Here is a 12,645-nt window from a genome sequence, read left to right as displayed (position 1 = left end):
TAACATTACATCCATATTTCTGATACCGTACTATACAGGACTTCAGCCCACTTCCCCCCAACTCACTGATACTGATATGACGCTACACATCCCCCTCCAACTTCTCCTCATCTTCCTCATCCACCAACATCCTATCCGGCGATACCGACGGACTCCTACTAATGTACCTACCCCTCGTATCTCCCTCTTCGCCACTATCGATTGATCTTGATCTTGATCTGGAGCGGGATGGGGACCTGGAGATATATCGACTCCTATCTGATCCATTCGATGAGACCGATCTGGATCTTGATCTGCCTCGTGAATCTCGGAGGTCAGGCGAGGGTGAACGGGAGATATATCGTTGTGATCGGGGTGAAGAGGCGTCTGAACGGGCTTCTCGCTCTTCTTCCTCCTAAGTGACGATAATGTCAGCTTACTCGTCCCAAATGGCGAGGTGGGTAGGGGCATCCTTCGACGTATTGGGAAGTGGGTATGAAGGGATGTGGTCGCATGACTCACCAGCAAACTTCTCCTGGGTTCTAATCCCTCGGTTTCTTCCAGTACGCTCCGCTGGGTCAGACGAGGTAAGATGATATCGCATACTCTCTCTTTCGTCAGAAGATCATCTATGAATTCGTCGAAATACGTTAAAGAGTATCCACCTGTACGACACAAACATATTAGGTGTAAATCCCATCCAAAATGATGCTCAACTGAACTGATCATGGAAAGAGAAGACTAACCCGAATGAGCTACCCTCATCTTGCGGTAGTCTTTCATGAGCGGTTCGAGGATCTCGTACACCTCCATCGAGCGGAACGTCAGGCGTATATAGAATGCAGCTAGGGCTCGTAGGTATCTAACGATGGGACAACGGTATGAGCCTATTACCTCGTGTGGAATCATGGGTACTCCTTCGTGTTCATCCTCTTTCGGAATTGGAAGTTCTTGCGAAACCGATGATGGTGATAGTAGAAGACGACTCACTTGAACTCTTCCGCCAGCAGATACTCTATCAATATCTCCTTCTCAGGTTGAAGTTGGAGCAATTTCAAGGCCAATGAGATAAATGGCGTAGGGGTATTACGATCTGTTACTCCCCCTATCGATTTGAGAGCTATCGCTTTGTCTATGATTGATTCGGCTGGTAGAATACGAAGGTCTCATTAGCTCAGACCAGCATGTTTCTTCTGTGATGACAAATAATCCTGATGGGCCGTTGCAGTATGATGGGCAGCCTGGGTTGACACTACATACCGGTCAGGGCAAAACATTGTTCTTTCCAATAGAGTGAATCGTATATCCTAGCTCGGATGACTTTCTCTATCAAGTACTGTTCTTCAGATCAGCGAGCATTCTTTTAGCTCCATAAGATAGATGTCGTTTTTTGGCCTCTGGAGGCGAGAGCGAGAGAAGAAGGAATGTGAGATGGGTTTGAAGAGGGAAGAAGGACGAGCCTGACTCTGACTGACCTGGGGATTACCACCATGTACGGATTTTGCACCTCTGAGAGTTGAATTTGCCATTCTCTTCTGCTCTCGTATGTTTTCGCTGGCTTACTTGAGGGTTCACCAGTCTGATTATATCGACAGATGATGTGTGGATGCGATGTGAAGATGAATGAGATCAATGTCAAAAGTACGAGTACTAGAGTAATGTTTTCGATTTTCGGTTTGTTCCCGGTTATAACCTCAACCTCAGAAAGCAACGCGATATTTTGTTGTCCGTTTACTTTACTTTCATCATCTTCTTTTGCAAACATCACTCCCTCAAATACATAGCAAGCCTCAACAGCTCTTCCAAACCCCAAATAGAACTCAAACACGAAAGAGTTCAGAGGTACAAACGAATATGTCGGATAGCGGTGGTCCAGCTGGGGACGATGATATCGGACTTCCCAAGGCGACGGTCTTCAAACTCATACAAGGTGGGTCGGTTTCTCCTCATTCGCCTTCCTCATAAGTTGTCTTGACGCGATGCGGACTCGCTGTGCTCGCGATACCTTGTGCTGAACATCAAGCTGATGCTGGATTGTCTCACGCGCACACAGAGATGCTCCCAGAGGATATAGCATGTGCGAAGGAAGCTAAAGATATAATAGTGGAATGTTGTGTCGGTGAGTTTTGTTGCCCTTCCTTCGTCCAAATGAGAATAAAACCATAGTCTATCTGTCTTTCCAGATCTTCACGTTTACACAGCTTGCGAGTATACTAATAATCTGTTTGACTCGTTCCGTAGAATGGGTCAAACTCATATCGACCCAATCCAATACGGTATGCGACGAATCATCAAAGAAGACAATATCGCCCGAACATGTGATAGAAGCTTTGAAAGTGGGTTTCTATACTCTTCTTTTTTTGGAAGATTCTCAAAGATCGTTTTGGCCGGGGTAGGACAATAAGCTGACCAGGATGTGCGAATAGCAACTCGGTTTCGAAGATTTCATACCCGAGGTGGAAGAGAGTAATAAAGATTTCAAGCAATCTCAGAAGGTGATTTATTGCTCCAGTCTTCCTCCCCCGTCACCTTACCATCTTTCCCACGCATACCCTCAGTAGGTAAAATGCTGATATTTGACCGTTGTACTGACGTCTCTGTTATCTAATAGGAAAGAACCAGATCACAACCCGATACCAACGGAATGACCCAGGAAGAGCTCCTGGCATTACAAGAGAGGTTGTTCGCGTCCAGTCAAGCCAGGTTTGAGGCTGGTCAATAGGTTAATCAATTGAGAAGAAGAGGAGAAAGGTATACGACTGAAGAGGGTTTAATCAACTGTTGTATAGATATATTTCGAGCTTACACTTCCAACGTGAAGCCATCCATGCATGATTTCTATGTCAAATGATCTCTAAAATGATACGGTCCCTCTATCTCTGTTGTATCTATAGTATCCAGCTGCGTCAAACTGTGACCGATCGTCCTTCAGAAATTTCCCAGGCATCATATCATCCCCATATCTCTCTTCATCTCCCTCACCCTCTCCCAGGGATCCTCCCCATTCCACAGCTCATCCCCATCTCCATCTATGTTGGTGATCATAGGCAACCCATCCTGCTCAATAGTAAACGAAGCAGCTACACTCCCCCAAATCACGCCTACCCCCCACATCGTACGTATCAGCTTCCTCCCCATCCCAACCTAAGACGAGACTCGCTCACCTTCATCCAGTGATTTTCCCGAATCCAGAGCAGCTGCCAATCCACCCATAAATGCATTCCCAGCTCCAGTCGGATCTTTCACTACTCCCTCTGTCCAACCTCTTCTCTGGGGGTTCCAATATGCCTGCACCCATTTGACCATTACTTCAGATCGGGAAGGGGGAGTAGAGGCATAGCAGCATCCCAAGTGACCACAGCGGATTACTACGCCGATTTTAGGATTGACCGATACCAATCTCTTACATGCATTGATGTATACCTCTTTCAGCTCTTCTTCGGTGGGAGAGGGCGAAATGGCAGGCGAGAATAGTCGGAGGACTTCATGATGATTCGGTCTGAGACATTGTTAGCTATCGTCCATTCTGTTAGGGAGAGGCAGCTCACCCTATCAAATCGATATCCCTCGCTACTCTCTCTAATACCTCCAGACTCTCTTCCTCAGGTTCCCAGACTATCATCGGATCCCAACCCCTCTCTCTTTTCAGCTGTTGCACTTCTGATAGGATACCTTCACTCCTCGGAGCGGGGTATGAGATAATGTGGAGTGTGGATGGTAGGGGGTTTGCGAGGCGGGTCGAAAGGAGGGAATGGGGGGTGAGAAGTAGGGGTTTGGTGAGGTATTCGAAGCTATCTCCGAATTAGAGTATTGCATATCAGATAAGCAATTTCCTTGATTATGGTTGTATTGAACATCCTCAAATTATTTCTCATGATACAAGGGGGTTTGAATATACAGTGAAGGACCACTCACCCCCTCGTCTGTCCGTTGTACCTATTAACAGCCCTAGCAGTCGGATGACCGTCCCCCCTCTCTCTAAATACCCACATCTCCTGCCCATACTCGTTCAGAGTATCTCGCATTTTTTGAGGAAGAGTCGAGGGAGTATAGTCGATGATCATACCCAGCCTTGAGGGGGGTACGAACATCCTTGATCCTATGATAGCTATTCGGGGGTATCAGCGATCCATCATTCTTGAAGCGGTATCAGGGAAAAGACGTACCGTACGTTCCTCCTCCGCCTATCTGCCTCAAGGCTTTAGTACTCGTATCGGAACATGAACACGGGTCTACATACCTGATCAGGCTGATCTACTGCCCTCTCTACCCCATCTTCACCTATCCTCGTAAATGTATCGACAATGAACTGTTCTGAACATGGAATGCCAATGAGCTATCCAGATCGCTTCGACAGACCGGTCGGATATCTAGCTCAAACTCACCAAAAGTTACTATCCGTCTTGATGTATTCGCAGTCTCCTCATCGTGATTCTGATCCTGCATATTGGTGATGAGGTATACAAAAGATAAGAGGCAGATTCAAAGTTGACCAATTGAGGGTTTTTGATGTAAATGGGCGGTCGTGCCTGAGATAACTAGATAAGCAATTCGATGTGTTGGCTCCTCATCAATCAGACGACAGCGTGTCATGTATATTCGAACCCTCTCTAGTGAGATGCATATGGCCATGTAGTGGGAGGGCTCGGTCCTGTACCGTATCCATGAGAATCTGGATGAATACCTTTAAAGCATCTCATGAGTGATATCCGAATCATGAAACCGCAATCAACCCAACACAACCAGTATTGTACGAGTCCAAGCGCAGACGGACACTCATTATATACATGACAAAGAGGCAGGGTACTTATGAAAAAGAAATGCTAAGAGTGAACAGAAACAAAACAAAACAGAAATCATGTTTGACAAATCACAGAAGAAGAAAAAACCAAAAGTCCATGTACTACTGCTGTTGATACTTTTGGTATAGAGAGAGACAAAACAAAACTTGTTTTTGTAAGGTTATGGGTTATGTATATGATTGGTAATGCACAAAAAACCTCTGAGAAGCCCATCATCGGACATGTCGTGGTCGCCAGATCGCAGTTGCTTATTCAGTGGTAACTGATTTAGCCAAGTTTCGTGGGAAATCGACATCGACACCGTTCATTACCGCCAAGTCTACGAATATTCACCATGGCCATCAGTCCTATTCCTATCATTTGTGTTACGAGTCACTCACGGTAAGATAGTAGTTGGAGAGGGATAACGTTGATCAATCCTTGAAGACAGTCGACAGTCTGAGGTACTCTGATACATTTAGCTGCATCGGATACAGTCTCGTCGTCTTCGTTACAGATGATGACTGTTCAGGACAATTTGATCAGCTGGTGGTTCAAAAGCTCTGTGGATGATGAATCAGCTCACTTGGTCGTCCTTTTCTAGCAGTGACTTGAGCCAAAGCAGATTGGACCTTAGGGTATAAAGAATCACGAGTCATGATAAAGATGACACTGGAATTTCCTCAATCAGCTGATGATCCTTGTACAACAATTGCATTCTACCCGCTGCAGATGGGTCACTCACGGAAGGTGTTCATCGACCAAAGCAAGAGGACCATGTTTCAATTCTCCCGCCAAAATCTGTACAATCAAGTCAGCTGACTACTCAAGTCCCAATACGTATAAGTCGACTTACACCCTCAGAATGCATGTATGAGACCTCCTTGATCTTCAAAGCACCCTCCAAACAAGTCGCATCTGTCCACGCATTCAAGTCAGCTGTATTACCTGTATTCTCGGTTGGAAGAGCAGCTCACATTGATACCCTCTACCCATGATCAACAAACTCTTCTCCTTGGCCAACATGCTCTTAGCCATCTCTTGGAGAGCTTTATCCATAGCTAGCACCTTTCGAATCTGAGCAGGGATATCATGAAGACCATCGATGATCTGTTGTCTTCTCGCAGTCTTGAGGATGGAGTCGTCAGACAGTTGGACAGCCATCATGACCAAAGCGACGTATTGAGAGGTATAGGCCTTAGTTGAGGCGACACCGATCTCGGGACCAGCGTTGATGTGGATACCGGCGTGGGTTTCTCGGGAAAGTGTCGATCCGACAGTGTTGACTACACCCAAACAGAGGGCACCTCGTTCGAGACAGTATCGCATGGCGAGGATGGTATCCGCGGTCTCACCAGATTGAGAAACGAAGATAGCCACGTCATCTCTGAATACTGGTGTTCTTCGATCAAGGAAATCAGATGCTAATTCGACAGCGACGGGGATATCGGTAAGTTCTTCGAAGACACCTCGGACGGCGATACAGGAGTGGTAAGAGGTACCACAAGCGACAAATAGCAATCGTCGACCTCGTCGGATCACCGGAAGATAAGCCTTAAGACCACCCAACAACACTTGTCGGGTGTCAAAGTTGACTCGTCCTCGCATGGTGTTGACGACCGACTCGGGTTGCTCGTAAATTTCCTTTTGCATGAAGTGGTCGTATTGTCCCTTCATGATTTCGGCAAGTTCGATTTCGAGATGTTCGATGGCTCGGACCGAAGAGACGGTGTCATCTCTTCTGAGTCGGTGGATGTGGAGTTCTATGGTATGTTATCGGATTAGCTCATAAATCTAGACAGTACACGTGAGGTGATACCACTCACCTCCCTCAGCAATGTGGGCAATGTCATCGTCTTCGAGATATAGCACTCTCTTGGTGTGCTCAATGACAGCACTAGCATCGGAAGCAACGAAGAATTCGATGGGTTGGGGCATACCATCCTCAGAAAGGAAAGCTCTGGATTGGGATCTTCTGAGCTTGGGTCCAGCAGCACCGTGTCCATCGGCAACAGAGTTGGGAACAGCCAGGAGACCACCAGCATCGACACCGTCGACTAAGACAGTTGTGTTGGAGTCAGCTTTCGGCAGAAACTTCAGGTATGATAGTGTTACTCACCTCGCTCCTCGTTGGTAGGTAGTTCAACATCTACAAAGTCGACCTTCAACTTTCTGTCTGTCTTGACACCGATGAGCAATGGTGAACCTCTTCGGGCGGCGACGATCTCATCAGGGAAGTGAGTGGATTTGAAGACGAAGGCGAAGGAACCTTCCTATGAATTAGAGACATATACCGTAAGCGACGATCTTTTCGAATAATTTCTTGGGTGATAGGAATATAGGGGTAATGCAATGATGATAGATTATAACGAGAAAGTGTAGTTGGAGACACAAAACTCACAAGCTCCTTAATGACGGTCTTGATCAGTTCAGTGAAATTCAATCTCTTGTGGGGTTGACTGTCCCATACGTATTTACAGAGTACGGCGACGGCTTCGGTATCAGTGTCGGTGTGGAAGGTGTAACCTCGCTTCAAGAGGACGAGCTTGAGTTCTTTGTCTATAGTGTGGTGATCAGCTTCGATCCTGGGACGACAGATGGGTAGGGAAGCTTACAGTTGGTTATGATACCGTCTACCATCGCAATAGAGGGTCAGTTCAGAAGTCCACTACGGAACAGGTTGAAGGCTAACTCACTGTGAACCAAACTGAATTCGGTGAGAACATTGGATACATGAGGGTGACAGTTGGTGTTGGAAGGTACACCGTGGGTTGCCCATCTGGTGTGAGCCATGGAAGTTTGAGATAAGAATACCTTCTTCATGTCGACTTTTTGAGGATCAGCTGATTCTCCTTGAGCGGGAGAGGGGGTAGCAGTAGCTTCTGCAATATCTTTCCTGAGAGAAGCGACTTTCCCAACGGTCTTGAAGAGGACTAAGGGGGAGGTGGGGGTGTCTCCATCGATACCAATACCTATTTCCGCAGTCAGCACTGATCTCCACGTCTTTACTCCACTTTAGAAGAGGGCAGCAATGTACTCACCAGCACTATCATACCCTCTGTATTCGAGTCTTGCGAGACCGTTACACAACACATCACAGACGTATTTCCTATCCTTCTCGACGAGGAACGAACAGTATCCGAAGATTCCTATATACCGGCGCCCGGTCAGTCTTTTCTCTTTCTTCTTTCAGTCTGAGGGTTAAATTCACTTACCACACATGATGAACTAGCTTGATATTATGGTAAGAAGGGAGGTATAGGATGATGCAAAATGGATTTATGCTGTTTGAATACAAGTCGGACCAGTGATTGAGATGGTGGGTTTTAGTGAATTTATCAAAGGAAGTTTAGCGAGATGGGAGTTGCCGTTTGCGTTGAACAAGAAGAGGTTGATGATAAGCAGGGTGTGAGTATGGTGATGATTCGATAATTACGTGTGTGAATGGGGATGAGATGGGGACAGATGGCCAATTGGGCGATGGAGGGCGAGGACAAAGGGATTGTGTATGTGAGATGTGGTTTGGGTGGTTGGGATAAGAAGCGAGTTTGTGTGTCGTTGGGTGAGAGTATATGGCGGAAAGGAAGCAAGATATCAGCTGTGCCCTACTCCCACTGTTGAACTGTTAAGATGATAAATCCGAACAAGTCCTTGATATGCCAGAGATATGGATGAGGATAGTGAAGTGAGGAGAAGTGAAGGGAACGTGGAAGGGGCTGTGCTTGTGGAATTGAAATAGACAAAGTCACTCACCAAGAAATGGAATCTTCACTAGGCTGAGAAATCTGTTTGTGATTGAAAATGAAAGACTGGCTATGCGTTGCGTTGATGTGGGTAGGTGTATATGTATGCTTGGTGTATGGTGTATGACAGAGAGAGAGAGATAGGATGAAGAGTGAGATGGTATGATATGGATTGAATGTGTGATGTGTTGTACTCTGTTCTATTCAAAATGGAATACTGGTTGTACTACGTCAGGGGAGGAAAGGGAGGGTAGGAGAAAAAAAGGTAGGCTCGTGAACGGTGCACGCGTTTCAGAGTCAAGAGGTAAAGTGGGATATATTAAAGTTTCTTGGATTGAGTGGTTGGTTATACGGGTATCAATCTGTACGGTACTACCGCAATGAAGAGTAATTATATAGGGATATATTGCGAAGAGAAGAAGGATGAGAAAGATTCGAACAGTGCTGACTGAAAATAATTGTTGACCTGGTATTTCTATATTCTATTCTAGGATGAGGATGGGCTTGAAGTTTGGTTTAGGAAGGTGTGAGATGTAACCATGAGCAGCTGCCACCTCTCTCTTTGCTTTACCCGCTTAGCTTGGCTTGGGTTCACTGTAGTGATCAAGGGATTTCCCGCGTGTCAATCACAGGGAGGAACAGGGCGATGCATGTAGTATGACGACAAGGGGCGTAAACAAACCTCGAATTCCTGATAACACACCCACCGACTTTGTTTGATAAGCGAGATGAGAACGCTGGATGCTGTATGCTATGTTCCAAATATCCACGTCATTTCTTCTTGTAAATACACGTGGTGGAGGTCTCTGCGTGGTTGACTGGATTTTTGTTAACGAGTGAGGTTGACGCGACTTGTTTCCATTTTACACTCATCTACGATCGATGATGATTATCATTTCGTGTCATGTTCATATTTCTTGCTTTTTCTCTTCTCATCTGTTCTTTCAATCATCTTTCATCCTACACAGTATAGCTCTTTCTTGTTAGTGTACATCTCATATCCCTTCTTGATACCCGCACAGCAGTTCCAGTTTTAGTACCGCCAAAATGTTGAGAAGACCACTCTCAAACAAGAACGGCGATCCACCCGTGACATCCGCCACCGGAGGAGGGTTCGGTCTAGTCACATTCAAAGCGTTCAAACCACCTTCAGCAGCTATATCAAAGCGTGAATCAGCTCTGCCAACTCGAAAGAGAAAGGCGGTATCATACAAGGGTCAAGGGGGTGGCAACGATAGTGATTCTGACGAAGATGGTAAACCAAGTAAGAAGGGGAAGTTCGCCATGGGTAATAAGGAATATGGCGAGGATGGTGTACTGGGCGATATGGCAAAATGGTGCAATAGGAAGTTTCCAGTATTTGCACCGAAGGAAAAGACTGTGGTGTTCACTAAGAGGTAAGCTCGGCCAAGACTAGGTGTCAGTGAAAGGCCCAAGCTTATTTTGCAATGATCAGCTTTTCCATCCCAGTGATGCTCAATCCCAAATCATCCGAACCTATCATTCATGCTCTCTCCCACGCTTCTCTCGGTGCTCGACGTCATCCCACTCTCACTCCTAGGCCATTACATGATCCCATGGCAGACACAGCTATAGTGCTATTCGACCCTACGATAGATGATAGACCGCCTCCTGAAGAGATCGACGCGGCGAAAGCAGAGGAAGAGCTGAGAAAGAAGGAGGAAGAAGCTAGAGGACCACATAAATCGTTGAAAGCCATTCTCGGTATAGTGGACGTCAAGAAGGATAAGAAGGAAGTCAAAGTACCAGTCGTTATTGATCCTAGATTATCAAAGGTTTTGAGACCGCATCAGATCGAGGGTGTCAAGGTGAGCCTTGTCGTGTTTCCTACTTCAGCTTGAGGAGCTAATTCCTTTGAGACAGTTCTTATATCGATGTACGACCGGTCTGTTGGCTGCCAATGCCTGGGGATGTATCATGGCGGATGAGATGGGTCTCGGTAAGCCAAGCATTCTACCTTTATCTGGTCATCAGCTTATCTTTGTTTTACAGGTAAAACACTTCAATGTATCGCTCTTTTGTGGACTTTGTTGAAACAATCTCCCCTCGCTGGTAAACCCACATGTGAGAAGGTCATCATCGCCTGTCCTACTTCCCTGGTCGGTAATTGGGCAAACGAGCTGGTCAAATGGCTTGGACCCGGAGCCGTCAACCCCATGGTGGTCGATGGGAAGGGAGGAAAAGCGGAACTCATTCCAGCTGTCAGGCGATGGGTACAGGCACATGGACGAAACATTACTCTCCCAGGTAAGTCAGCTTCTTCTGCGTTCGGGACTGACGTACGGGCATGCAAGCTGATCGAATACTAAACTCCAGTCATGATTGTATCGTACGAAACCCTTCGAACGCTTCAAGAGGAACTAGCCAATTGTGAAATTGGTCTTCTACTAGCTGATGAGGGCCATCGATTGAAGAATGCCGATACTTTGACTTTTCAAGCTCTCACTTCCCTTAAAGTGCAACGACGAGTCATCTTGACCGGTACACCGATTCAAAACGATCTATCGGAATATTTCGCTTTGCTCAATTTTGCCAATCCAGAGTACCTGGGATCGAAAGGTGATTTCAAGAAGAATTTTGAATTGAAGATTCTTAGGGGTAGAGATGCCGATGCGTCTGATAAGGACAAGGCTGAGAGTGATGCCAAGTTGAAGGAGTTGGGTGGATTGGTCAGTAAATTCATTATTAGACGGACCAACGATCTATTGTCCAAATACCGTGAGTTGTTCCACCATCCTTTGTAGTAGGGGTACAACTCGCTAATATGGTAACTGTAGTTCCTGTCAAATACGAGCATGTGGTTTTCTGTCGACCGTCGCCTCTCCAGCAGAAATTATATAACCTTTTCGTCACTTCCAAAGATGTTCAACGACTCTTACGAGGAAAAGACTCTCAACCTCTCAAAGCTATCGGTTTATTGAGAAAACTTGTTAATCATCCCGATTTGCTCAATTTGCCTGAAGATTTACCTGGAAGTGAAAATGTCTTACCTGATGACTACCATGGGAAGGGCAGAGATAGGACGGTGGACTGTAGTCTTTCGGGCAAATTTGTGGTTCTTGAAAGGTTAGCTAGCCCTTCATCGGTTGAATAAAGAAACCAAAGCTGACTTGTCTTTCTACCTTTAGGATGCTGGCTCACATTCGAAATCACACCAATGATAAGATCGTACTTATCAGTAATGCCACTCAGACATTGGATCTTATGGAGAAGATGTGCAGGAATAACAGGTGAGCTGTCAAGTGAAAGTGCATTGTGGTAATGTAGCTCATTGTGCGACTGTAGATATGGCTACCTCCGACTGGATGGGTCGATGTCCGTCCCCAAACGATCGAAGATCGTATCTCGATTCAACGATCCAGAAGGGAAAGAATTCGTTTTCTTGCTTTCTTCCAAAGCTGGTGGATGTGGTATCAACCTCATTGGAGCCAACAGATTGGTACTTTTCGATCCTGTAAGCTTTCCTTGATCCGATCTCTATCGGTAGGTTCTGGCTGACAAGGTGTACCTGATAGGATTGGAACCCTGCGAGTGATCAACAAGCTTTAGCGAGAGTGTGGAGAGACGGTCAAAAGAAGGAATGTTTCGTTTATCGATTCCAGACTACCGGTACGATCGAAGAGAAGATCTTCCAGAGACAGTGAGTCGTACTTTTCACCTCTAATACCATTGCATGTCTGAGGTGTCACTTGTGCTGATTATGGGTTCACTCAATCGCAGATGTCAGAAGCAGAACCTCTCCGCATGCGTAGTGGATGAAGCTGAAGATACCGCCCGACACTTCACTCAAGATGACTTGAGACAACTTTTCAAGTACAATGCCGAGACAGCTTGTGATACCCACGATACATATAAATGTAAGAGGTGTAGAGATGGGAAACAGTTTGTGAAGGCTCCGGCACTTTTATATGGAGATGCGAGCACGTAAGTTTTGCTCTCCCCTCTATCAAAGGGTCTCACACTGGGATTTGACGCTGATGGGTGGTTTTGGTGGGTGATTAGATGGAATCATTTCCCTAATTCGGAACTGGGCAAGATGCACGATGATCTCCTTAGAGCTGAGTTGGGATTACCAGAGGTTTCGTTTGTTTTCCAGTATATCTCTCATTAGTTATTCTCCC

At 46.0% G+C, this 12,645-nt stretch overlaps 5 protein-coding genes across 5 annotated transcripts; 2 read left to right on the top strand and 3 right to left on the bottom strand.

Annotated features, from left to right (window-relative positions):
* Positions 1-82: 82 nt before the first annotated feature.
* Positions 83-1,508, bottom strand: I302_106699 (uncharacterized protein; the record flags this gene model as incomplete). The annotated part of the gene is made up of 6 exons (XM_019192651.1): positions 83-394; positions 502-644; positions 726-841; positions 970-1,126; positions 1,240-1,315; positions 1,455-1,508. 6 exons carry the CDS (start codon positions 1,506-1,508, stop codon positions 83-85), a joined length of 858 nt encoding a protein of 285 aa, XP_019045648.1.
* A 325-nt stretch (positions 1,509-1,833) lies between these two features.
* Positions 1,834-2,701, top strand: I302_106698 (uncharacterized protein; the record flags this gene model as incomplete). Its single annotated transcript, XM_019192652.1, has 5 exons — positions 1,834-1,909; positions 2,033-2,098; positions 2,221-2,315; positions 2,406-2,474; positions 2,591-2,701. The coding sequence occupies 5 exons, from the start codon at positions 1,834-1,836 to the stop codon at positions 2,699-2,701; spliced, it is 417 nt and encodes a 138-aa protein (XP_019045649.1).
* A 224-nt stretch (positions 2,702-2,925) lies between these two features.
* Positions 2,926-4,425, bottom strand: I302_106697 (uncharacterized protein; the record flags this gene model as incomplete). Its single annotated transcript, XM_019192653.1, has 7 exons — positions 2,926-3,080; positions 3,144-3,478; positions 3,528-3,770; positions 3,895-4,087; positions 4,146-4,167; positions 4,220-4,293; positions 4,365-4,425. The coding sequence occupies 7 exons, from the start codon at positions 4,423-4,425 to the stop codon at positions 2,926-2,928; spliced, it is 1,083 nt and encodes a 360-aa protein (XP_019045650.1).
* Positions 4,426-5,029: 604 nt separating this feature from the next.
* Positions 5,030-7,982, bottom strand: I302_106696 (glutamine-fructose-6-phosphate transaminase (isomerizing); the record flags this gene model as incomplete). The annotated part of the gene is made up of 13 exons (XM_019192654.1): positions 5,030-5,100; positions 5,162-5,284; positions 5,347-5,432; positions 5,506-5,561; positions 5,617-5,678; positions 5,738-6,523; positions 6,587-6,817; positions 6,880-7,033; positions 7,162-7,319; positions 7,376-7,393; positions 7,457-7,732; positions 7,802-7,909; positions 7,976-7,982. The coding sequence occupies 13 exons, from the start codon at positions 7,980-7,982 to the stop codon at positions 5,030-5,032; spliced, it is 2,136 nt and encodes a 711-aa protein (XP_019045651.1).
* Positions 7,983-9,550: 1,568 nt separating this feature from the next.
* On the top strand, positions 9,551-12,635 carry I302_106695 (uncharacterized protein; the record flags this gene model as incomplete). The annotated part of the gene is made up of 11 exons (XM_019192655.1): positions 9,551-9,900; positions 9,960-10,332; positions 10,388-10,463; positions 10,517-10,771; positions 10,841-11,242; positions 11,302-11,590; positions 11,653-11,754; positions 11,810-11,978; positions 12,040-12,164; positions 12,245-12,448; positions 12,527-12,635. The coding sequence occupies 11 exons, from the start codon at positions 9,551-9,553 to the stop codon at positions 12,633-12,635; spliced, it is 2,454 nt and encodes an 817-aa protein (XP_019045652.1).
* Positions 12,636-12,645: the final 10 nt, after the last annotated feature.

The sequence above is a fragment of the Kwoniella bestiolae genome, chromosome 5 (assembly GCF_000512585.2).
Source record: "Kwoniella bestiolae CBS 10118 chromosome 5, complete sequence".
NCBI lineage: Eukaryota > Fungi > Basidiomycota > Tremellomycetes > Tremellales > Cryptococcaceae > Kwoniella > Kwoniella bestiolae.
This window is presented reverse-complemented; position numbering and strand designations above follow the sequence as displayed.